The sequence below is a fragment of the Phoxinus phoxinus genome (genome assembly GCF_949152265.1).
Source record: "Phoxinus phoxinus genome assembly, chromosome: 18".
Classification (NCBI taxonomy): domain Eukaryota; kingdom Metazoa; phylum Chordata; class Actinopteri; order Cypriniformes; family Leuciscidae; genus Phoxinus; species Phoxinus phoxinus.
In genome coordinates this window covers 12,862,000-12,888,385 of record NC_136893.1, presented here as the reverse complement: position 1 = coordinate 12,888,385, position 26,386 = coordinate 12,862,000, and the positions used below count along the sequence as shown (strand labels likewise).

Below are 26,386 nucleotides of genomic sequence, written 5' to 3'. Positions count from 1 at the left end.
ATGTTAATTCGTATGTGAGCATTTATTATGCTTGTTTAATTTTTGCTTTTTTCCCTCCATTTAATTATGTACAGTAACAATCTGATGCTTGTACAGTGCTTGAGATGATAAAAAGAAATGCTACATCTATTATTAAATGTATTATTATTAAAGGTTGGCCTAATATTTATACATAAGCCACATTAATATTATAGGTAGGCTACTCTGAGGTCATTTTTACTACAGTCGACGAAAGTGGCATTTGTAACCATTTTATGTTCAGGTGAATTGGTGGCTAATTCATATGAATTACAATCTAATTTCTATGTTTTTGTACAATCTGTTTATGACCAAGTGATGGTTATGTTTAGGGGTGGATGTTCATGCTTAGTTTTTTTAAATACAAATAATACGTTTTCATATGAATTTGCCACCTCGTAAAATAATTAGGCTACATTATCCTGTGAGATTGTGATGACAGATGACGGCAAATATTCGAAAATAACTGACCAGTGAATGATGCGACTGGCCAATCAGAATTCCAGAGAGTAATTCCAATGTAATAAAAAACATAATATACAATCAATGTACAGGTTAAACTCACCCTTAGATGAGATGAGATAAACACAGTTCTTGTCTGCAGGCTGAAGGATCTGCAGAGAAATAAATTCGCTGCTCTGGCTGCTGACATCATTAGAGGCCAAGCAGAAAAGTTGGCTGCCTTCAGTGATATTTGAACAATGGAGATGGAGATCAGTGGAATTGTGCAGGACGATGTTGTTTGGTTTTTCAACTCTGTACCAAGTGTACTGCACATCCGTTCCTCTCTCACTCCTACAGCGAAACACAGCTAGTTGTCCCCAGCATGTCATCTCCAGAGAACTGAGAGGCCAAAAGTGTGGTTTCATTACAGCCTCTGAAATGAAATACGCAAGTTCTGTCATGGAACTCTAGATGGTGCAGGCTGATATGACCTTAACTCAATCTGCTTGCAATCACATCATTCTCAATAGGGCACAGCTGATTGGTTCCTGCTGTATCAGTAGCCAATGAGCTCACTGCATGCTCAACCTTCAAATTCTGGTCAGCATTTGCTGCAGCACACTTTCAGAAACCCTCCACCTTCCCCAGCTCCACCTGTATATATCTGCTACGGGTAATTCATGTACTATATTGTACATCAGCAGCATGTCTTACAGTACTTGCTGAGTGTCGTGTATGAATTTGGCAGTAACAAGTCCCGTACTTGCTCTACAGCAGCAGCAATAACAGCAGCAGCATAGCAGATCTATTCTGCCAAGACCAAACATATTAACATTGTCAAATCCATTACCATGCCAAACACTCAGAGAGTTGTCATGACATAAATTTATATTCTATTTCTGCTTGTGCCAAACATCAAGATTAAAATGTGTAAAGAAAAAAAATGACACCTGCAATAGACCGAACATCTTACTTTGGTTTAGGATACTTCACACGATGAAAATAAAGTCTTACCTTTTGTTACTGTAACTTGGATCCTGGTCATTATATCAGAATAAATTTTGTCAATCGCCACCCAATATATCCCAGTGTCGTCCAACTTTAGATCTCTTACATGAACAATCAAGCCTCTAGAAACTCCGTCGATGATTTGAGCTCGTGTTCTGTACGCAGACTGTGTGAATCCATCCGTGTCCATCAGAACCTCACACGAGGCTCTGGAGTCTCCAGCACACCAGTACTTCTTGTTAAATCGGAAATGGGTTGTTCTGTAGGTGCAGGTAATAGTGAACGTGCTTCCAATTGTTGCTTGAATCTTTGTTTTATCACATTTAAACTGCATACTTACTAGAGAAAAAGTCACAGAATTAAACATTGCACAAATAAAGATGATCATCAAAATATTGTTTTGTTTCGAGGATTTAAAATCAGCACGATATGAAAATCACCCTATCTATTTTCTAAATGAGATTTTGGTTTCTATTTTCTAAATCTTTTTTTGTTTTTATGATTTGACCTCATAACGTTTAAATCAAAATGTCATAACCGGATCCTCTGATGAAAACAACAGATTTCTCTCTGATGACATACACAGGACTTCTCCAATCATTTAATCTGCTTAAAACCCGCCCCTGAAAGCTCACGTTTTTCTGCCTCCACTTACAACATCCACATCTCAAAATCTAAATCAACGATAGATGGATAACCAAGTGTTTTCCCATGTATCTCGAATTTGAAAAGTATTTTTTAAACTCTTAAAACTATTTTTATTTTAAACATTTTAATTTAAAATAAGTTAAAAAAAACATTAGCAAACCCGTAACAGTGTCTGTGTGCATCTTAGTCATTTTGTTCAATCTTATGTGCCTTTACTAGACGTAAATTGGCAAAGTTGTGTTATAATCACTGAGATTAGTGGTTATATCTCTCACTCTCTGCTCAGATTACCAATATTTAGTTTAACATTTTGAATTAAATTTTAAGTAAATGCATGTTATCAAATTAAACGAGAATCTGATTCACAAGAGAACAAAAGGAGATTCAGGCGATACACATTTAGTAAACAAGTACACGTTTAATTTGGACGATGGGGAATTGTTTAATTTGGACGATGGGGAATTGTTTTAATTTGGACTCTGTGCATGCTCTTTGAGACCGTGACCATAGACCTGCATGATATGACTGTCAGACAAGAACGGTTTGACCTAAAAGTATCAAAATTGAAACTACTGCGGAAAAAAAGACACCTACATCTTGGATGCCCTTGAGGTAAGCTAAAACATACCAAAATTTAATTTCAAAGTGAACTATCCCTTTAAGTGTAAAGCGCAACTTACGCTATCACAAGTTGCGTAAGTTGCGCTTTAGGTGTAAATAGACTGCGTATGGCCGGAAGCTAAAATTTTACTTTGAAACGTGTTAACTCATCGCTTCGCTTCAGAAAGCATTTATTAATTAATAAGCATTTATTAATGCTTATTAATTTATTAAAGCATTTATTATTAATCCATCATAAAAGTGCATCTATCCATCATAAAAGTGCTCCCCACGGCTCCCCCCCTCCCCCCTGAGCCGTGGGGAGCACTTTTATGATGGATAGATGCACTTTTATGATGGATAGATGCACTTTTATTATGGATAGATGCACTTTTATGATGGATAGATGCACTTTTATTATGGATAGATGCACTTTTATGATGGATAGATGCACGTGAAGGGTTGGTCAAAATCCATTGTCTCTTCAGTCAGTTATATATATAGTTCATTCTATATCCTTTTGAATGCTTACATTACTTTTATACAAATCAATAATCAAATATATGCATTATCACATAATCATTTCTATATTCTTTTGTGCTTGTGAAATTATATTTTTCTCTTGAGAGCAATGCAATTTCTCTCCCTTTCTTCCTGAGGAGCTATGTTTTGGCTAACTGATAATACGAAGCTCAAGCACTCTTCGGCCTTGGCGATGTTATTTGGCGATGTTATGTGTGTGTGTGTTTGACTTTCTACGTAGGCATTTGGGACCCAACGCTCAGCCTCATCGACGCTCTCCTCTTACCTGCGAGGTCAAAACTGACCTAAATCTAAGGATTGGCGACAGCTATCCTAACTAATGGCGATAGGCACCTTTTATCTGCTCACATGTGTGAAATTGTTTATGGTTCTATATTCTCTTAGCCAATCAGATGTATGATGATGCGATGCTTGCCCTTGCAAAATGGTATAATTGGTGTATGATTTTGTGTAAGGTAGAGTTGGCTTGCGACCTCCTCGTGAGACTTTGACGCTCGCTCTACCAATGAAACTGCAAACTATTCTTCAGTAAATTTTTATCTTTTTGATTGAACCTCACGACTCCTGGTCATCTTTTCTACATATCTGGTCTCGGGTCTTATAACTGTTAACCCCTAACACACGTTTATGATGGATAGATGCACTTTTATGATGAATAGATGCACTTTTATGATGATGCACTTTTATGATGGATAGATGCACTTTTATGATGGATAGATGCACGTTTATGATGGATAGATGCACGTTTATGATGAATAGATGCACTTTTATGATGGATAGATGCACTTTTATGATGAATAGATGCACTTTTATGATGGATAGATGCACTTTTATGGACTTCAAAACAGAAACAGCCATTTACTGCCATTATAAAGCTTGGTAGAGCCAGGACATTTTTTTTATATAACTCTGATTGTATTCATCTGAAAGAAGAATGTCATACACCTAGAATTACTTGAGGGTGAGTAAATCTAATTTTCATTTTTGGGTGAACTATCCCTTTAAGGCTTCTCGTAAGCTCAGCTGTGGTCAGAAAGTCTCTTGGTCTGGTATCAAGGTGCTTGTGCTCAGAGACACAAAGGAGAGCGATGGTACATCCCACGTGCATGTTGTGACAGCCACACACACTCACATACACAGCCACACTTATCTATTTTTTACAGATCTTAACCACAGGGCTATAATTGGTTGGTTAGTGTTTTAATGCCATGCCAGCTTTATTCCTTGGCTATTTTCATGCCAAGCTATAAAATAACTACAAAAAGGCAATAAAAAAAAAACTATAAGGTTCTTTAAATTTCCTTTAGAGATGAAAACTCACAAATGGATTCAGGGTTAACCCCGTTTCTTCTAAAGTGTTTAATATCAGTATTAACATCTCAGCCGTGAACTTGTGGGTTGAACAACCTTGGGTACGTAGAAAATCACAATCACAACTGAATCTATATGTAATCTGATCAAAACAGAAACTGAAGAGGCAGTCTACAAAATATCGAGCAGAGAAGACCTACCCCTCCACAGCTGCGGACAAACAAGATAACGTGAAGAAGAACAGATACAAGGACATTGTTCCCTGTGAGTATTACATTTGACATCTGACTACCGGTATACTAAATGACATTACAGTACTATATTGCATTTGCTGTATAATGTACCATAATATACTGTGCATATTTTCTCTAATAATATAATACTGATAATACGTTCAATTTATATAGTGCCTTTCCCGAGCTCAAGGATACACAATAAATCATACAGTCGTATAATCAATCATATGGACAATGGACATTTGCCCAGTCCAGAACAAGAGCCAATGCAGTTGCATATAGCGGTTATATCAAATTGTGCAGAACATTCAAATCCACAACAAAGAACACAGCGTCATGCAGACAGCATAGAAATGTAGACAGTATACAAACACAGTGAGCGATACATGAACATAAATACTGTCTTGTAATTATAGCATACCAAAATATACTGTACTTTACTGTATTGTAACACATGGCAAGTGTAGTTTTCGGTTGTTACATTAAAAAAGCTGATGTAGTATAAAATGCAAATGACACAAATATGTGTGAGAGATTAGCACAATATTTGTGCTGTGTTAAAACACTGCTTAAAAAACATGAGATGATTGATGCTAAAGGTGCTGACGAATGTATTTTCTCACAGTTGATCACAGCAGAGTAAAGCTCTCCCTCATTAAATCCAAACATGACACGGACTACATTAACGCTAGTTTCATTAAGGTAGGAGGGTTATATGCAAGAAAGATATCACGCTATACACACATACACTAAATCCAATACTTTAATGCAGATTAAGCAGAAAATGTAATGCTTAAACAATCACTGAGAAAATATCAGTAACAGCTGCTATTTGTTCTCTATTTTTCTCAGGGGGTGTTTGGCTCTAGGGCGTATATTGCCACACAAGGCCCGCTGCCAAACACTGTGCTTGACTTCTGGAGGATGCTGTGGGAATACAACGTGCAGGTATGACCATTTCACACACATTCCACTTCCTTTCAAAAAACAGGTACAACCTGTTCGATCTCTGGCAAAGGAGAATCATTCACATGCAGAAATACCTCCACAATAACTTCTCTCTCTCTCTCTCTCTCTCTCTCTCTCTCTCTCTATAGGTTGTTGTGATGGCTTGCCGAGAGTTTGAAATGGGAAGGGTAAGTTGTAACTGACAGTGTATTAGAGGAAATGTTATCAGTCACTGTCTTAAAGAAAACACATTTTTTTATTAACCACATCCTCCTTGCCTCAGAAAGGTGAAGCAATGCATCAAGCATGACATTTTCTTCTACTTTTTATTTGTATTTTTTATCTTGAGCTCACACCCTTTCACAACTTTTGAAATAGTTACTGTGCTATTCTCATAGCGTAGAACAGATGCAGTTCAAGGGAGCAGTTGAGACTGAATGCTGCATTTCCTCTTTATTAAAGGGATAGTTCACTTTCAAATTAAAATTCTGTCATCATTTACTCACCCTTAAGTTGTTTCAAACCTGTATTAATTTATTTCTTCTGCTGAACACAAAGAAAGATATTTAGAAGAATGTCAGTAACCAAACAGTAGTCTGTACCCATTGACTTCCATAGTATTTTTTTTTCCTACTATGGAAGTCAATGGGTACAGACTACTGTTTGGTTACTGACATTTTTCAAAATATCTTTCTTTGTGTTCAGCAGAAGAAATAAATTAATACAGGTTTGAAACAACTTGAGGGTGAGTAAATGATGGCAGAATTTTAATTTGAAAGTGAACTATCCCTTTAAGCAGTTTTCAGAGCCCCCTGCTGGTGCCTCGCAATGCTACGGACAACGCCACCCAATGGAAGCTGACCTTCACTGATTTTCAGGTACTACTATAGTTTACAGGTGCATTACTGGCACGGAGACCTGGATGGCAAAACATTCATAGAACAGGCCTGTCAATTTTCCATCTGTTTCAAGCCACGAAAATTTAATCACCTCTCCAAAGAAGAAAAACAACAACAGAGTGTCAATGTCAACAAAGTGCAAGTTTTGGCCACTTATTATAATCCATATACAGCACCTGCTGCAGTTTCATTCACTGAAAACAGCGGGACATTCTAAAATGCAGGTAACACTTAACCACAAGGTTCATTAGTTAATGTATTAACTAACATGAACTATTAATGAGCAATACATTTGTCACAGTATTTATTCATCTTTGTTAATGTTAGTTAATAAAAATACAGCTGTTCATTGTTTGTTCATGTTAGTTCACAGTGCATTATCTAATGTTAACACATACAACCTTTGATTTTAATAATGGATCAGTAAATGTTGAAATTAATATTAACTAAGATTAATAAATGCTGTAGAAGTATTCATTCTTAGTTCATGTTAAAAAGATCAAATTCAGTAATGCGCCTCATTGATTATGCATACTAAATATAGGCGAACCCAGAATATGAACGCAACACTAAAGCGTTTTCTTTATAATGGTATCCTATGGAAAACCGCTTAATGACAAACTGCGCGTTGTGTTTATATTTGGGGTTCATCTTCTTTTGTGCTCATTTAATGAGGTGTATATTGAAAGTAGTCTTTTAATGTCACTGTCTTACTACATTAGTTCTTAATACAAACGTTTTAACCTCCAGGTGGGCGTTCCTACAAGGATGTGAAGTTACGTGAAAATTCTGAATTGCAATGCACAAAACCCCTCCTCATACTGCGGCTGATTGATGCATCATTTGTTTCCAACAGATCCAAGGTTTCAACGTCACGGGTGAAATGTTCTCGTATGCCAGCGATTGTGCAGGGTTCTTCACTCCGGGGATTTGGATGGGCCTGCTGACCTCTCTGCTCATGGTGTTTATCCTTACCTACGGCCTGCACATGATCATGCAGATTCACACCATGGACCGCTTTGATGATCCAAAAGGCCCAGCGATTTCAGTGCCTCTGAGTGAATGAGCTGTGATGTTGTCAAACTGTAAAAATATGCTTGATTTGAATGTGTCAAAAACATCCAGCCCTTAATGTGGTTGTCAATCAGCAATTTCCGGATCTAGCGTGATGTTTTTCAATTTGAATGTTTTTAAAAGTATGTTTATTCAAAGGCAAAAAATGTGTCTTGTAGAAAGTGCTGAAATTTTCACATCTCCTTTACTTAATAAACTTTGATAATACTTTACAATAAGTTTAACATGAAATAACAGCATTTAAATATATGTATATATCTCAATGTTGATTTCTATATATGTAGTCAAATAAACATTTATTTATAAATGTGAAATTAATATAAGTGATCTAGATTAATAAATTATGTAAAATTGTTAATTCACGAATTATTAGTTACCCAATGCATTAACTAATGTCAATGTCCAATAAATGTAACCTTTTGTAAAATCTTTCAAGGTTTCACATACACATTTCAGTACACATACAGTGCGTTTCTCTGTCTAGTGGTAAACTAGTCTTATGAACGCAATTACATTTTTGACAGATTTTGCATTACAGCAACTTGCACTGTTATCTTTAAGACTACTGTTTTTTTTTTTATCTGATCTTTTAAAACTGGTGGTTTATTTCTCACATTGTACTAGATTTGTATTTTTGTGTAGTTGTACATTTAAGATTTGCCAATATTGAATTATGCCAAATATACAATTTAAGTGCCTAAGATGAACCGGTCACTGCTTGAAAAATGAAAAGTGCTAAATAATAAAAATAAGCAATTCAGGTAAATTGTTGAATTTAACTTTTTTAATTAGACTGACTAATAAAAGTGCCAATAATACTTGTGTATTTTCATCAATGGACACAATGTTTGAAATGTATAAGATGACTTGAATTTTTTTTTTTAAGTTTAGTAGATCAATATTATGACTAATAGCATACACACCATGTCAGCATTTTGCTGTATCCTGTGTTTTGTTGGGCATTGTCATGAAACATGCAGATGCACATTTGAATTAATATCTCTGAGTCTGGAATATGCATTTTCTTCACCAGATTTGCCATCAGTGTGGTGCGATTGCAACATGTTATAAACGTTTCAGTCTCTATATTAACGATTAAACTACAAAATATTGAAAACGTAGACTGAATGTGAATGTTTATTGGCAGCCGTGTGTGATACAGAAAGATACTTTTGTTGCTGTGCTGGTTGAATTTTTCAATATAACGCATCTATCCATTAAGCAATTGGCCATGCAAAATGTAATTTTACAACATGATACTACACAAACAGACATTTAGCTAAATCTAAGAAATTAAGGGAACACTTAAGTTTTCTCTTGATCATTTGTACCTGGCTCAGTCGTCACTTAAAGTTTAAGTTCAAATAAAGTTGAACCCAAGTCTGCTTCTGCTTTGATTGTGGAGCTTTTATTTTGAGACTGTCCAGGCCCACAGCTCAGTGAAATACAGAATGAAACACATGAGAGATGGATTTAGATTTGATTACAACTTTGTAATATTCCAGCATTTGTAATATGAAAGGGCCATGCCAGTGCAATCCTAGTTTAAAATGACAAATTAAGCAGAACCAAGGTTTAAACACATTACAAAAGCCATTCACTACAATACAATCTGTTAAACAGCCTATTATATAAAAAAACTGCACTCCTTTGGGGGAAATAATTCTACAAATTGTTGAAACTGAATTGCTATATTACCAATTTTACATCAGAAATAGTTGAAAACAATGCTTGCTTCCCCCCACCAAATCCCAATAATAAATTAAAGAATTAAACATTTGTAGGTATTTGGGTCTCGAGTATTTTGTACAAGGCTGTAAATTATAAATAAAGCTCATAGATAAAAGAAACCGATATTTAACATTGCAGAAATCTCTTTATCTTCATTAAATCTCATTCTGTAATCAAGACTAATAGCAAAGCATTTCTTATGAAATTTGAAACAGATTCTGCACATCACTGAACAAAAAGATTAAAGAATGAGAATGAAAAACACTTTAAGAACTTCAAGATTAATCAAACCTTTCAGTTTAAAATCTGCACTGCAAATCACATTCTGCAATAAATCTACTAGGTTAACTCACACACAATTGCTACTTTATCCAAATGAAAAGTGAGAACATGGATTAACAAACAAAACCTCAAGCAATTCATACATTAATCTTTTTTTCAATAATTATTTATGCAATATGTAGCCCTCAACAAAATGAGTGAGGTAAGGGAGATTCAGTGCATCATTAAATTAAGCGTGATAAGTGCAAAAGTTTCAAAACTGACAAGTTAGAAATAACAAGCAAACACTTTATAAAAGTGAAATCAACCTGTCTCCTGTGAAGACAGATCCGTTTCAGATCATGAGAATGCAGAATGGGGTAAAGTTAGACACTGCTAGAAAGTGGTCAGATTGAGCTTGGTTTTTCAAAATAATGTCTATGGATTATGCTGTGAGAAATCACTCAGCCTGTTGACGGATCCTGGTAAGCACGTGTATAAATGATATATATTGGCAGGATGCTTCACTTGGATTTTCTTAATGAAAGCCTTTAATTAGCCCTGTAAAAGAATTACAAATGACTAACCTTGATTCAAACAGAAAAAAGAATAAGAAATGAATAAATTCTCTAATAAATATTCCAATCCCACATCTCAAATTTCACAAATACAAATTACAACGGATAGTGTGTGACAGTTGTCAGGTGGATTTGCCAAAAATGAGTTCATTTCCAGTGATGTTAGGGGTAGGATGTTACTTTAAGTGTGTCCCGCTTTTTTTGGAGTGTTGTGGTTTCTCCCACAAAATGCTACATTAGTTGTTTGTTGGAACATACCTTTAAAGCAATGTCTGCATGTTTAATAGCGCTCGCTATTTCTCTAATTCAGCAGGGGTTATGATCCTAGGTCAAACCTGGCTTGCAAAGTGATTCTATAGGTTTGGAAAACTACTGTGTTTTCCGTGATATTTTATTATCGTCCGATACATGCTGTGACTTAATGCAATTGACGTCAAGCACGCAAAATATGTGCAAACGCGGTCATTTGAAATTGTGCTGAATGAGAGAGGCTTATTTGTATAGCACATAAACCTGCACGATTCTGGATGAATGGAGATTAATGATTGTTTTGTTTCAGACAGAGATAACGTTTCTCCCACGATTCTGAACAAACCACTAAACAAAATAATTGACTATAGGTTCTGACAAAATGTTAATTGGCTGCAGTCTATTTAAAATGTTTAATTAATCTGAACTATCAAAAAAAAAAATGTATATGAATAAATTCAATGACTTCACTTGTTGTATTACTGGACCAATCAGCGTTTTTGAACAAATCTCTTGAATTAATGAATCAATGACAAATAAATTGTTTAACTGTCCCTTGCCACCATATGGTGCTGTAAATATATAATCGTTATTTGAAACGACATGTTACTTTTAAAAGGGGATTTGCTCTATTTTGATCGCTTCCAAGACATCAGTGTTTTTATATGAACGATAAACTTTTAATAATACAAATAATAAATAGTATTTACAGTTATACAGTGCTTTTCTCTGCACTCAAAGCACTTTCATATAGAAGGTGTGAATCTCCTCAACCACCACCAATGTGCAGCATCCACTGGATGATGCAACGGCAGCAATATTGCGCCAGAACGTCCACCACACACACCAGTTTACTGGTGGAGAGGACCGAGAGTAATGACGCCAACAGTATATATGGGGATGATTGGAGCCCATGATGATGGACAGAGGCCAATGGGCAAATTTGGCCAGGATGACGGGATTTTTAATGACCACAGAGAGTCTGTGCCCGGTTGCATAAAGCACCTTAAGTGAAATTTTCCCTTAAGTTCGCCCTTATGTTTCCCTTAAACCTAAGGGTGTTGCAGAAAAAAACCCTTAAGTGTTACTTAACTGTTTTTTTAAGTGAAACGTCATAAACACTTAGAATTTCCCTTAAATGCTGTTTTTTCACTTAAATAATCCCTTAAAAAGCGTTAAGTGTTGCATAAAACCCCTTAACGGTCATTTCCCTAAGTATAACTTAAGGTTTGGAAATCGTAACCTTAAGAGTAACGCGGACAAAAAATAAGACGACATGGCTGAATTTATGGAACCAGCTGAAGATAATTATGTGCCAAGAATAATTTTTAGGGATAGGGAGAACCCTATTGTTGCATGCATACCGTTTTGATCGACGCGCAATATTTGACATCACTAACAAACTAGACGGCGACCTTGACCGTGTCACAGATCGCAACCACTCTTTACCTGCGGTGTTACAACTGCTTATAGCACTGCGTTTTTTTGCAACTGGGAGTTTTCAGATGATAGTGGGAGATGTTTTCCACGTTCATAAATTGTCTGTCAGCAGAGTGGTTCACCGGGTTGCGGCGGCTCTTTCCCGCTTGTGTTAGTGTTTTGCGTATCTATGGCAACAACAGACTTTTATAACGTGAATCCAGGATCGCTGTCGTGAAACACTTAAATGTTTCCCTTACCTAAGAGAATCGTTTAAGAGATTATATGCAACACCCTTAAGTTATTCTCTTAGGTAAGGGGAAATCGCCCCTTAAGTGTCATACTTAAGGGAAAAACTTAAGGTGCTTTATGCAACCGGGCACAGGACCTCAGTTTAATGTCTCATCCAAAGGTCGATGCTTTTTTGACAGTTTAATGGCCCCATCCCTATACTGGGACGTTAGGAACCACAGACCACAGGGTGAGCGCCCCCTGCTGGCCTCAATAACACCTCTTCCAGCAGCAACCTGGTTTTCCCAGGTCGTCTCACATCCAGGTACTGACCAAGCTCAACCCTGCTTAGCTTCAGTGGGTGACCAGTCTTGGGCTACAGGGTGATATGGCTACTGGCCAAATCCCAGTACAATTTATCCCTGTACTTCTGTGAATATTTGTATATTTGTAATATATAAAATAATGAAACTGTGGTTCAAAATAGGGATGTCCCGATCAGTTTTTTTGCCCTCGAGTCAGAGTCATTTGATTTTGAGTATCTACCGATACCGAGTCCCAAGCCGATACTTCTATAATACGTACATAAAAAAAGAATAAAGAAGAGCGAAAAAACAGATCCAGGACGTTCCTTATTTCTTTATTTAATTCACCTTATTTTAACATTCAACAACTCTGTTAACAAACAGAGCACTTCTGTGAGGTAGCTTAAACAATCAAGTAATAAATAACATAAATTCTTCACTTTTGGTGATGTCAACAAAGTGATGTCATGCCGCACGCGTTGCTGTTTCTGTGTGGAGTCAAAAGGGTCTAACTCTGTGCCATCGCATAACTATAGATGTGTTCAAAAATAATGAGAATATATATATATATATATATATATATATATATCCGAGTCCTGATCGGGAGGTAACGTCCGATTCCGATCGAGTCTGAAACCACGTGATCGGGCCCGATTTCCGATCATGTGATCGGATCTGGACATCCCTAGTTGAAAATACTGTTTGTGAAGCTGTTTAAACCTATACATGATAGCTGCATTTTGTTCACTTTAATTTCATAACTGGGTTTTTGAAGACATGTAGATTACTGGTGAATTATGCCGACTGAGACTTACCCAAAACAGCCAATACACTCAATGTAATAATCCATGCAACAACTGAAAATAGAGACAATTTATTGAAAAGATTAAAACAAAACGAACAATACATATCCTTGCAATATACTAGAAAAAAATGATTAAGTAACATTTGTAACAAAGTTAAGCATAACTTGTATGTAAATTGTCAATTAAAAGCAAGCTACAAAGGCTAACCAGAAATATGACATGGACACATTTGGAGGTTTTTGGAATTTTCTACAACAGACAATCTCTGAGCTGACAAACACAAACATTTAAACGGGTCACAATCTAACATCAACGATGCGCAATAGGAATTTATAGGAATACTAAAATGATCACATATTAATAGGAATCAGCTCTTTATTGGATAGTATAGTAAAATAAAAACTGAACTTAAAAAGACACTTACCGGTATTTCTAGAACTGGATGATCTATCTCCTGAGCTGTGATCTGTGGAACAAAAAGAACACAGTCAGGTAACAGTGTGTGTGAGAGAATCTAAGCTTCAAATACAAATAGATAGATAACTTTGATGAAGTAGATAAAAAAAACATGCAGTAGAAAGACTTAGACAGAAAGCATTTAAACAGTTATGCTGTATAAACATCAGAGGTATTATTATATCTCATGCTTAGTGTAAAAGTGTTCCCCAAACAGTCCCATTATAAAAGAGCTAACAACATTAAGATCTGGTTAGAGAGAGAAACAAGAAACTTTCAGTAGTAGAACTGACATTTAATCATGTAAAATGTTAAAATAATTGCCAATATAAGAAAAAAAGCCCAAAAGATATCAGTACAAGTGCCAATATCATAAAATGCTATTGTTATTTACTCTTAAATCGAGTTAATATATGTTAATGTAGAGTTAATGTTAAATTATCAATGATACAGAGAGTTGTACTGACACCTAAAGATGATTCTGGCTCATTTAGAGTTTTAGTAGAGGTGGGGGCAATCGTTTCAATTATGAAATAATTCGTCTTAGGCATTTTAAGCAACCGTGAGCCGGATTATTTTAATTTTCATACAAACACGCCCAATCCATCTCAATGTAAGGGCTTTCCATGCAACCTTTTCTTGACAGCTGGTCCTCAACTCTCATCAAACATATGACAACACCTTTTCTTACTCTTTTACTTAATATGATGAAATGTTTTTAAGATGAAATATCTGTGGAAAATGTCATCTTAATGCGTTTATAAGGCCACAAAGAGTATGTGATTTTTGCGCACATATGGTTTCTGTTGTTCCTAGATTTTTTCGTAAATTCTCAAATTTGTATGTTTTTGGAATGTTATTGGTGAATCATGATCTGTTGGTGAAAACATTTGGACTCAGATTGTTTTGCACCTGTGCATATGGTTATTGAAAAAGACCAAATGTGTTGTGAAAAGCGCAATACAGATTCATTGAATTATACCTACTACGTTTGGCAGATCAGAGCAGACATATATTAGTACCGGTATGTCTATGAATTCAGGATACATACAGCTGTACTTTAATTCCCAAAAAGATTTGATAATAATAATAATAATTATATGTGTTGAGAATTTTGTAATCACATCACTGAATCAAAATTGAATAAAATTGTGAGCTTACTAAAAAAAAAAATCAGTCCAAAATTTTAGGCCACTATTTTTTCATAATTAGTGACACCACTACAGAAAGTTTCTTAGCTCTCTCTTTCTGGATTTTTATGTCGTTTACTCTTTAACACAGGGCCATTTGGAGAACATAAATGTGTATCTAAGAATGTCATAATGGAGTATAGATTTAAAGAGTGCAATACCATTATTGTCAGGTCGAGTCTTGAATATTACTGTCATGGAAGTTGTGGTTGTTACTATCGTGGAAGTTGTGGTTGTTGTGGTTGTTGTGGCTGAGAGTCAAACATGTAACATACACATCGGGTTAGGGAACTAGAAATAGGAGTTCAAGAAGTCTAGATAATATTAGAAATTCAAATCGCACTCTTATATGCTTAAAGTGAGAGAGAGAGAGAGAGAGAAGAAACTTTCTAAAGTTTTCTTCAGAGATCCATGAAAGTTCATGTAAATAAAAATGTATTTTGTGCTAAAAAGGCATGAAATTAATATTGTCATATTAATCAATATATAATCTAGTCAGTATATGTCAGAAATGTGTCAATATATGTAAACATAACATTTCATTATCCTGAAAGTAATTGTATTAAAGGATAATTCCGGTATTTAACACCTTGAGTCTATATTTTAGTTTGTTTTGGATGAACAAGAGTGGTGGACAAATTTTTTTTGACAATGGTTCCTCTCTCGAGTTTTTGACTATAATAGAATTGGCCATGGACCCATTTAACATTGGAGTCAATGGGCATGTCCGAAAATGTCATTAAAACAGCCAATAATGTTCGTTTACCAAACTGTTAAACTCACCGAGTGGTTAGTGGTGTTCGTTGATGATTATAAACAATATATCGTCGCAATATATGATTCCAATCCGTTTATTTTGCTATAGTGGAACTATTTTTTCAGACACTTCACAACCGTGTAACTTCCGCTCAATATTTGAATCTGAAGCGTTAGCACACTCCCGACCACTTCATGGCGATAACTGATGTTTATGTCTCGCGGGACACTTACGGTCACAGTCGAGTTCAACTTCATATTGCACTGGTCAGTGGTCACGTCTTTCAATATTTTCAAGGTTTTATTTGTTTATTTCGCTTACTCTCCCGGAGCACAGTTGCTCTGCTCGCTAGCCTTATGAGAAACGGAAGCGAGCAAAAAGACTACATCGACCAAATGTAAACAGCCCCCTCTCCGTTTCCGGTAGCGCATTTATATTAACGAGCACTCAGTCCTTCAACAGAATTCAATGAGATTTTACAAAATGACGAATAAAACACGACAGAAACTGTATTTCGCAACACTTTTTGTTTCTGGAACATCAACTAACATCACTAATCACTCCGTGAGTTGCACAGTTTTGAAAACTAATGTTAAAGGTTGTTTTAATGACATTTTCGGAAATGCCCATTGACTCCAATGTTAAATGGGTCCATGGCCAATTCTTTTATAGTCAAAAACTCGAGAGAGGAACCATTGTCAAAAAAATGTTGTCCACCACTCTTGTTCATCCAAAACAAACTACAATATAGACTCAAGGTGTTAAATACCGGAATTATCCTTTAATCATTAAATCGTTTACTAATCAACAGAAAAAAAGAAAAGACAAGTAAAAAACTTTGATTTTCATCTATTGACTGGCATTTTAAATGTAACGTACCCGAACATTTTGGCGGATCTGGTTGAAAAGTCCCATTCTCAGAACAATGAAGTGTTGGACTTCCAATAAGACTCAACCCAACGTTACATTTGTAGGACACGACCTGTTTATATTCATAACTGTCCAAAGGCTCCTCTTCAAGCTGTCCATTTACTATGGCTGGAGGTGCCTTACATTTCACCACTAAAGAGAAAAAAAGTCGGCTCTTCAATGTCATATTTCAGTAAAATTTAAGAAACAAAAACATTCACCTTTACAGAAAAGATCTCTGCCATCTTGTCAGTATGTAAGAAATGTGTCAATATTATGTATACACAAGTACTTATCGTCATGTCTGATTTTAGGTCAGTCAGATTCGAGGATCGGAACAAACTGTTATACATATTAAAAATAACTTATCAAGCTTATTGTCAGGTTTATGTTCTCTTATGTGGACCCATATTTTGTCATTCTCTTCTGTTTACTTCACTTCCTGTTTCAACGCTGTTGGGTACATTGGTTACTAAAAATGTCCTCGTTTTTGTGCATGCTGACCTCATCTTAACACTTATTAATACAGCAACAAATAAATATAATTAAATAAAATAAAATAAATAAAATGGCGATAATACCACATATCGCGTTATTGAGGAACAATTGAAGGGAAATTCCTTCACCACGAAAGCCCTAACTGTTTGATCAACATTAAAAACAGACAACAGGAACATTAGGCTGCTGTCACTTTAAGACATAATGCACAGATCCAGTACACGGATTCTGATACACGCGTTTTCATTCACTTAAGACTTAACCTATGTCTGCTAGGATACTCACCAAGACGGGCCCGTTGACAATTTGTGTGTAAATTTGTCTGTTGAAGTGCAAGACTTTTTGCTCACTGGTTTGAATGCTTCAGATATATGCACTAATAATAATAATAATAAATTATTATCAAAGCTCAGTAGTGCAGCATGTTGTTTGACAAAAAAGTTGTCCAGGAGTCCCCTGGTTTTTCATTAAAACTAAAATAATAGAAACATAATTTATTAGGTTATATATATATATATATATATATATTTTTTAATCAAAGTGTTGCGCTGCCGTTCCCATTAGAAAGTACTTCAAATTAGATTTGCGTCTGAAAAGACGCTCAAAGTGCGCCACTGCCACACGCTGTTTTCTGAAGGAATTTACAGACTGTTGAATTTATAAACGGATACATTTAATTTATCGTGCCATTTATACGTTTTATTTTGCGTGTAAAAGATACGCACTGCAACCCCCTTAGGTAGGATTAGGGGTGTGGAGTACATGCGTATTACACGCCATAAAGTGCGTATCGTATGCACGTAAAACTGCGTATCATATGCACGCAAAAACTATTTTTGGCGAATAAATGGTACGAGAAATACATTTTGTGCTATAGATAAGCACTTTCACGAGAGTCTGGCAGAGTGGATCCTCATTTTCACCTCACGATGACGGTAAGATAATATTTCTTTATTTTATGATTGTTTGGTAATTTACTGATCTGAATAGAATTTCGACATTAACGCTTCTCTGGGACACGTGTAGGGCTGTTTTCGACTAAGGATTTTCATAGTCGAATCTGATTCGTTAGATTTTGCCATAGTCGACTGATAGTCGAACCTTTTTTTTTTTTTTTTTGATAGCAGCTAGATTTTTTCCATTTCAAACAAAAGAGCTAAAAAACACATATCACACATATATCATAACATTTCATAAACATGAGGAGCAATATGAGAGAGAAATTTGGTGATCGTTGTTTAGGTAGGCTACATTAAACCACGTAAAGCTTTTTAACGCACATGAGAACCGCGTGGAGTCAACTCACAGCCGCTCCGCAGCTCTGCTGAAAATGTGAAGCAGAAACGCTTAATATCAGATAACGTCCATAATAATTGGACTCCGGGTTCGATTTTTTTACCATTTTCAGTGGTTATGAGGAGCAATATGAGAGGGAAATTTGGTAATCGTTGTTTAGGTACATTAAACCACGTAAAGCTTTTTAACGCACATGAGAACCGTGTGGAGTCAACCCACAGCCGCTCCGCAGCCCTGCTGAAAATGTGAAGCAGATTTTTGAATACATTTTTATTTATTTACATTAGTAAGCTACAGGACATCGTCTTTCAAAACATGACCTGCGCGAAAGCGAAAAAATAAATAAAATTGTACCCAGCCCTTCTGAAAATGCGAATGCGTCTCTGTCCCCAGCACATTTCAAACCAAACTGACGCCCATGTATTCGACTATGAGGTTCATAGTCGAATCAGACCTCTCCGAATCGAATCGTCGAATCCTCGACTATTAGAAGTCAGCCCTAGACACGTGCGTGTATTTTTTAATGGACAAGTGAAAAAGAATTGTAGGCTACTTGCCCAACCGGACAAATGCCCTGATTAAAACAATTTTCAATATAAAAAAAATAAAATAAGAAACGTAACCTTAGTTCCCTGAGAGTAGGGAAAGAGTACAGAGTAAAAATTAGGGGGGGAAAAAATGCCCTTTATTTTTAAATCAGCCTACTTCAGTGTGATATTTTACCATATTATTATTGCTTAAAGCTAATAATTTATAATAATAATTTATGAAAATCAGAGAATATCATAGGTTTGGGCGGTTGGCGGGTGGATTATTTATTTTTAACAGTGGATTCGGGGGACTCAAAGTGCACCAGATTAATGAATTTATCTTTAAAATGTAAAATATATATATATATATATTTTTAGGGAGGCATGCCCTCCCCCGGACCCCCCAGAGGTACCGAGCTCCAACCGTAAAAATACTGTGGGAACAAGATGTCCAGGACCTCTGGCAGAAAATTAGGCCCACAGCATTAAAGATCCAGCAGAGTATTTAATTTCATACTGACCATAGAACTTTTAAAAAGTACCCGACACTACTGGAACTTCAAACGGGACGGGTTCTATGGTCAGATGAAACAAAATAAATAGCTATTTTGGCAGCAAACACTTAAGATGGGTTTGGTGCACACAGGGATAAAAAAGTACCCGTGTGTAAAATGAAATATTCTGCTGTATCTTTAATGCTGTGGGCCTAATTTTCTGCCAGAGGTCCTGGATACAGATACATGACATCATGGATTGAATCAAATACCAACAGATAAAAAAAATCAAAACCTAACAGACTGTTCTAGAAATCTTATAACGGGCCATGTTTGGATCTTCCAACAGGACCGTGATCCAAAAACAAATATCAAAACAAAAATGTGTCACTGAGCACAAAACCAAGCATCTGCAATGGCCATCCCAGTCCCTGGCCTGAACCCTATAGAAAATGAGTGGGCTGAACTGAAGAGAAGCAGCACCAACATGGATCTGGGAATCTGAAGGATCTGGAGAGATTCTGTATGGAGAAATGGTCTCTGATCTCTTGTCAGGTGTTCTCCAAACTCATCAGGCATTATAGGAGAAAACTCAGAGCTGTTATCTTGGGAAAAGGAGGTTGCAAACATATTTGATAAAAGGTGGTAAATAATTGTTCCCAACGTGTTTTGGAGAAAAACATTTATTTCATAATGTGATTTTCCCCCCACTTTCAATTATTTTACTTTAATGAAAGGTTAGATTTTTGCTAATTTTTTTAAAATATAATATCAAAAGGATTAACAATGCAGATTTATTTTTTACAGCCATCTTTGATCATATTTACCAAGGGGGGAAATAATTCTGACCAGCACTGTATATATCATTTAACATGACCTGTTAACTCTCTTTTTTTTGCCGCTAGTAATAGTAAAGAAAAAAAAAGCGGATCACAAAAGGCATCCTAAAATTAAAATAGAGGTCTTATGGTCCATATTCCAAATCGTTTGAAACCATCCTAAAGCACTGTGTGATGAATGAAATTTAAAAAGCATAATTCATTGAAAAAAATTCTGCTCTATAAAAGTGTCATACAAGCTTACTTTCATGGCTGATAAGATCTGACATTTTGTGCACAGATTGTATGGGTGACCTCTATGGTGGTGTTTTATCACATGTCTCGGCCCCATTTACTTTCTGCTAAACATCTCCCTTTGTGTTTCACAAAAGAAAAAACGAAAATACAAAGATCTGGAATTTAATGGAAGTACTTACCTTTGCAAGTGAAGAGCAGTTTTGTCCAGTGGTTTTCCTCACAGGTAACTGATTTAGACACTGTTGAGTCAACTGGCTCATATCCACGATTGCACTCAAATGTTACATTGGATTTATATGGGAAACTATTTTGCGTGCGGAATTCCTTTGTTAAAATGACATTTCCTCCCAAATCAGGTCGGCTACAAGGCCCTGTGGAGATAAACCAGTAATATGAATTACAGTGAGTGAGTGGTCTGATGCATAACTCCATTAACAGATCCAGTACTATTTTAGTCATCATCACTAATTTCTGTGACATCACTAGGAGATAAAAGGGTGTGCAGGCATGCAATAATACAATTATTTTAGTCTTACCAATGCACTTTGGTGGTTCAGGGTTCCATCCATTTTCTGTACACACTATATGATTTTCTCCCTTCATTTCATAGGCATCCTCACATTTATAATCTATAAAGTTTTTGAGTTTATAGGGGGGTGATTTTCCACCGATTCTAATTGCGTGTGGAATTTCAGGCTTTGGACACCCGTCTGAAAAAAAAAGAATACAAGTTTATGTACATGAATTGTATGAATCATTAAACATTTTATTCATCAAAAAAAAAAAAAAAAAAAAAATCTATCTCTTGATTGGCATTTTAACCATAACTTACCCATGCATTTTGGCGGATCTGGTTGAAAAGTCCCATTCTCAGAACAATGAAGTGTTGGACTTCCAATAAGACTCAACCCACCGTTACATTTGTAGGACACGACCTCTGAATATTCATAACTGTCTAAAGGCTCCTCTTCAAGCTGTCCATTTACTATGGCTGGAGGTGCCGTACATTTCACCACTAAAGAGAAAAAAAATCCTGGTGAATAAATACTTATTTTCAGATGCATCTCAAAGTGAAGAGCACATAATTGTGGGATGGTTCGAATAAATGTGTGCTCTTCAAGGTCATATTTCATTACATTTTAAGAAAAAAAACCTCACCTTCACAGACAGGATCTCTGCCATCCCATCCCTGATCTCTGCACACTCTGTCTTTAATCATTCCATCTAACATATATCTAAAAAAAAAAAAATAATAAGATAATCTTCTTACCAAATCACAGCACATCTAAATCTAAAAACAGCACAAAGAAACTGACTTTAATGGTTTCACTTACCCTGAGTTACAAACCGCTGTAATTTTGTCGCCAAACGAAATCCCAGTGAAGTCATATCTCCCATTATCAATTTCTGGAGGACTCCCACAGGATTTTTCTGTAAAGTATTAAATATATTATTGACTGCTATAAAGGATTCTTAAGCAATTTAAGGACTTGCTGACCTGTCCTGTACATCCTTCACAAATTAGATTTAAAAAACATTCAAAGGCACTTTAGGGAAATATGTTAATCTTATGTTTTAATACGTTATGTGTGTCTGTATTATGTACGCATCTACGGTGGAAACAAATTTCCTCTTGAGGACAAAAAAAAAAAAAAATCCATCTACTAAAAAAAAAAAAGATTGATAGTACATACTTATGCAATTTAATTCCAGACTTGTCCACAGGTTTCTCACACAAGTAACAGATTTAGATACTGTTGAGTTTTCTGGTTTATAACCAATGTCACACTTAAATGTTACAGTGGATCCATCTGGGAAACTTTGAGTCGTGAGATGAGAATCTGACACGATGACATTCCTTGATGGAAAAGAAGGCTGTGTACACTGTGCTGTGGAGAAACAAAACATATGCTTTACAGTAATCTGATGCAATACTATTCTATACATCATCCTCACAATTATCAGCACTACTACACCATCTTAGCTTTATTTAGGTAACAAATGACTAGATTGTGATTATCTGTTTAAATAAAAGTAATTTAGTATGACTTAAGGAAGATGTGCTGTTGAAATTAAATCACAATGCTTCTTCATATGTTCCTCATACAGATCATTTTAATATTATTTTATTTTTAAATAGAGCCAAAGGTTACAAGAATTGAAAATGTTTGGCCCCTCTCAAATACTGAACCTAAAGCAGATTTTAGACACAACCGTGTTGAGAACGGCAACTTAGTTAATCAAGTGCTGAAGTTGATTACCGTAATAGCACTGTTATTGTTGCAAAATGTATTTAGGTTACATAATTATTTGTGAACTGTAGACAAAAACACATCTGCTGGTTAAGGTCATGATTACATCAGTCCTGACAGCATTATAAGGGCAACAAAGAAGAGCTGGCCTATATGGTATTCTAACGGCCTGAGTTTTTGAACCTGATGACATTGTTGCAGGCCAATATAAAAAAGGAAAATAATTTTGGATTCATGCATCCATTTCATGACCAAAAGCAAATGGAAGTCATGCGTGCGTTTGCCGTGTTTACAGAGAAGAATTCGGTTAATTCTGTGTATAGTAGCAGCATGCTATGACCATCAAGCTTTAGGCTTCAACTTTTCTGTTTGCAAAGCAATATTAGTTGCTAGTATCAACATTATGCTACTAGGTTATACATGCGTGTACGGTTTTGGTCAGTGAATGAACTTGCAATGTGCCCTTTTCTATTATTAGATTACAGTTTTAAATTTACACAATTCTCAGAATGGAAATGGTATCCACCTTTTTTTAACAAACCTACTGGTTTTAAAATATGGATGGCACTTCAGTTATGGAGTCGTGCCACTCAAAAGAAAAGAAACAAATTTCTAATAAGCTTATGCTCCTAATAATCCTCATCTGTCAGTTTGACTGAATGAAATGTAAATTTTCCATCATGCTTTATTTTCATCCATTAGGACATTGGCATCACAAGAAGAAAAGAGCTCTTTTCAGTTCTCCATGTTCTGATTATTCTATTCTTTTACTTTAGCACTGTAACAATACATAAAAAAAGACTAAAAGACACAGTGCTCTTGTGGTCTGTTCAGCAGATTAAATGAACAATATTCCATGAACAATTCACTGGAATGCACTAAGATCTCTCGCTTTACGTCCGTTTCCTTTTTTCAGACAGACGATTTAAAGCTTTATCCCCCTTTTCACTTCTAATTCCTAACAGCAGTGTTTACAGGAATGTTTCTGAAGCAGGACAATATAATATTTGTTACCAGACAAAAAAAAAAAAAACGCAGAGCACTTTGAAATATCCGTCCGTGTTTCAATTAATGATGGAACATTTGATAAATATGTTTTGTGTTACATAATATAGACTTAAATATTCTTATTTCTTACAGTAATATTTGACCCACAATATTGCTCCACAACTACTTTTGAAAGTCCTTGAGCTTTTGGGGTTTTTCATGGTGAAAGTAATTGATCACTTTTATACTTTTCCTTTTGATGTTAAATGGTTGAGAGGTAAGGAGAATAATGTCACCTAATTGTACCAGTTTTAACAAATGAGTTAAGCTTTAAACAAGTTTATTGCCAGTATCTGTTTTTTTACAGTTCTATGAAAGTTACTCCCATAATTTACTCATAGCGCCAGTGTAGGAAAAAGGAGGATATAATCTTGCCCGTTTCTTGGGAAAACAAAAAACTGTTTTGTTCCAAATGACGCACTATGCACTACGTACTCAACCATGTCGTGTATGAATTTTAAAAGTTTATTTTGTCATTCAACATCGGCATCTGATAGCCCCTCCCCCTCTGCTATGTAATTAAAACTACGACTATGAAATCGCATAGTCTTAAATAGCTACTTTGAAAACCGGTAAGTAATTACGTTAATGACCGCTAAAAAAAGAATGCTCTATAGTGTAAATGTGTGTAGTATGAATGTCATCGGGACATTAGCCACCATACTACATTAGCCATTTTGTCATTATCAGTGGCCTACCAGCAGCAGTTACGTCTTCACTACCATTCATAAATCCTCTCCCATGGCCTAGGCTAGTGGGATCTCACGGGATAGGCTAGTAAAGTGTCAATCGTATACACACTTCAGAATCTTGCCGGAAGTAGTAGGTCATCCCGGTACTCTACTGCAAATTTGGACATACTTATTTAGTCACAAACTGCTTTTCACCTACTAGCCTATATAGTAGGGAAGTATGCAGACATGGTTACCAAAATTCCACACTTGTTTTTTTTTCTCATCGCAGGGAGACCAGTGCTGCGTTCCAGTCCACTTTTAGACACGCACTTGCAAACTTCCCTAAGCTCCATGATATATTAACTATATTTTTTTTAAACAACCCAAACACACCCAGGTGGGACATTTGGATACTGCATTAAACAAATTCTTGAAGGGATTTAAAAAAATTATTATACATCAACTCCATAGCTGGGCTTAGGACGTTCCAATTCAGCCTATTGCAGTTTCCGCCAGTAGTGCGCACTCGTGCAACGTAAGCAATGACGTACATCCGAGTGAACGAGACGGAGGAAAATTAGCGAGTGAAGGGCATGACAATTTTGGACTGGAACCATAGAAGAAGAAAAAAAGACCAAATTTGAAAGGTGAGACTTTGTTTAATATCTAAAGTAACCTGGTCTGTCAGCGCGTTGTCAGTGTCCTCTCTGATCCGCGGTGTATTTTTCACTGCGTGAGAACATGGTGTGGCGTGAGAGCGGCGTAGCTTGTCGGGTCAAAGAACACACTAGTAACTCGCAGAGGTGGGACAAAGTCATTGTTATGCAAGTCACAAGTAAGTCTCAAGTCTTTGCCCTCGAGTCCCGAGTCAAGTCGAGTCAAAGATGAGGCAAGTCCCGAGTCGAGTCAAAAGTCAAAGCCAACAAGTCTCAAGTCGAGTCCAAAGTCCTACCATTTTAGTTTCGAGTCATTTCAAGTCCTCTTAGCACAGAAATAAAATGTATACAAATCATGTATGTCTGTAAGATTTGTATTTATTTAAACCTCTTTTTATACAATAACATTAATCAAATACAGTAAAAAAAAATTCACAAAAAATGCTTGTATTTGCAGCTCTACTGCTGCCTCATCTCGTTGATACAGTAAATATGCAGCAGCTAGATAGCTCATGACGTTCTAAACTGCCACCAGGCAGTGAAGCCACCGGAAGTGTTCGAGCGGCCATCTTACAATTCCCTACCAGCAGAGGGCACCGACGGCCGTTATATACCAAGGGGGTAATCCATCCGCCGGAAACTGAAGCCTCCGCGGGCGCCGCCATTGTAGCAGAACTTCACCTGCTGTTAGCATTCCATTGACTCCCATTCATTTTTGCGTCACTTTGACAGCGAATAACTTTACATCTGAGGCGTCCAAAGACTCCATTTGTCCATTATTTATTTCTAAAGAAACTCGACAATGTATAAAAGGCTCCACTACCTTGTACCTTACGTTATGGCCCCGTAGAAGCCGTTTTTGTAAAAACAGGCTAACGATTGCGTCATAACTCACGCGACTCTCTGTCGCACCGTAGAGAAATTACCGTATAGACCGGCGTAGAAGCTCGCAGGCAATCGGGGGAACGTGGAGGCATTAAGTCCGATAAAGTGAAGGGAGAAGCCCATAGAGAGTGATAAAGTTGCTCCTGCTGCTAGCTCATGGACAGCTAATACTCACGCTCTCCGTCTCTGCGAGATTCGGAAGGGAATGATTCAGATTTCTCCCCGCACAGCTACTAGAAGACTGACAGCTGTCAGACACGTTGCTCACGTGTTCAAGCTCAGTTTGAGCCTGCGCAGTTCGCCTGGCGATCAGGAAGTGAGTGCTTCAAATGGGCTTCACTTTTCTCCGTTGAAGTC

The 26,386-nt window shown here is 36.3% G+C and overlaps 2 protein-coding genes across 4 annotated transcripts in view; one reads left to right on the top strand and one right to left on the bottom strand.

The window, feature by feature from the left end:
* LOC306985304 (complement component receptor 1-like protein) overlaps nucleotides 1–26,386 on the bottom strand; it is an 88,519-nt gene that overhangs the window by 52,451 nt on the left and 9,682 nt on the right. Inside the window, exons 6-16 of one of the 3 annotated variants that reach the window (XM_079587395.1) lie at nucleotides 22,210–22,404; nucleotides 21,850–21,946; nucleotides 21,674–21,750; nucleotides 21,348–21,530; nucleotides 21,052–21,225; nucleotides 20,695–20,886; nucleotides 16,592–16,774; nucleotides 15,117–15,206; nucleotides 13,734–13,775; nucleotides 13,319–13,360; nucleotides 9,202–10,282 (exon numbers count right to left, since the gene is read on the bottom strand). In XM_079587395.1, the coding sequence (XP_079443521.1) occupies nucleotides 10,260–10,282; nucleotides 13,319–13,360; nucleotides 13,734–13,775; nucleotides 15,117–15,206; nucleotides 16,592–16,774; nucleotides 20,695–20,886; nucleotides 21,052–21,225; nucleotides 21,348–21,530; nucleotides 21,674–21,750; nucleotides 21,850–21,946; nucleotides 22,210–22,404 (1,298 nt within the window). In that variant the 3' untranslated portion in view covers nucleotides 9,202–10,259. Of the gene's footprint in view, nucleotides 1–9,201; nucleotides 10,283–13,318; nucleotides 13,361–13,733; nucleotides 13,776–15,116; nucleotides 15,207–16,591; nucleotides 16,775–20,694; nucleotides 20,887–21,051; nucleotides 21,226–21,347; nucleotides 21,531–21,673; nucleotides 21,751–21,849; nucleotides 21,947–22,209; nucleotides 22,405–26,386 lie in introns of those variants that run through there. The other 2 variants (XM_079587396.1, XM_079587394.1) reach the window with 2 other exon arrangements.
* Nucleotides 1,577–6,233, top strand: LOC306985977 (tyrosine-protein phosphatase non-receptor type 12-like; the record flags this gene model as incomplete). The annotated part of the gene is made up of 6 exons (XM_079588809.1): nucleotides 1,577–1,699; nucleotides 4,728–4,836; nucleotides 5,434–5,510; nucleotides 5,661–5,756; nucleotides 5,906–5,944; nucleotides 6,219–6,233. 6 exons carry the CDS (start codon nucleotides 1,577–1,579, stop codon nucleotides 6,222–6,224), a joined length of 450 nt encoding a protein of 149 aa, XP_079444935.1. The 3' UTR covers nucleotides 6,225–6,233.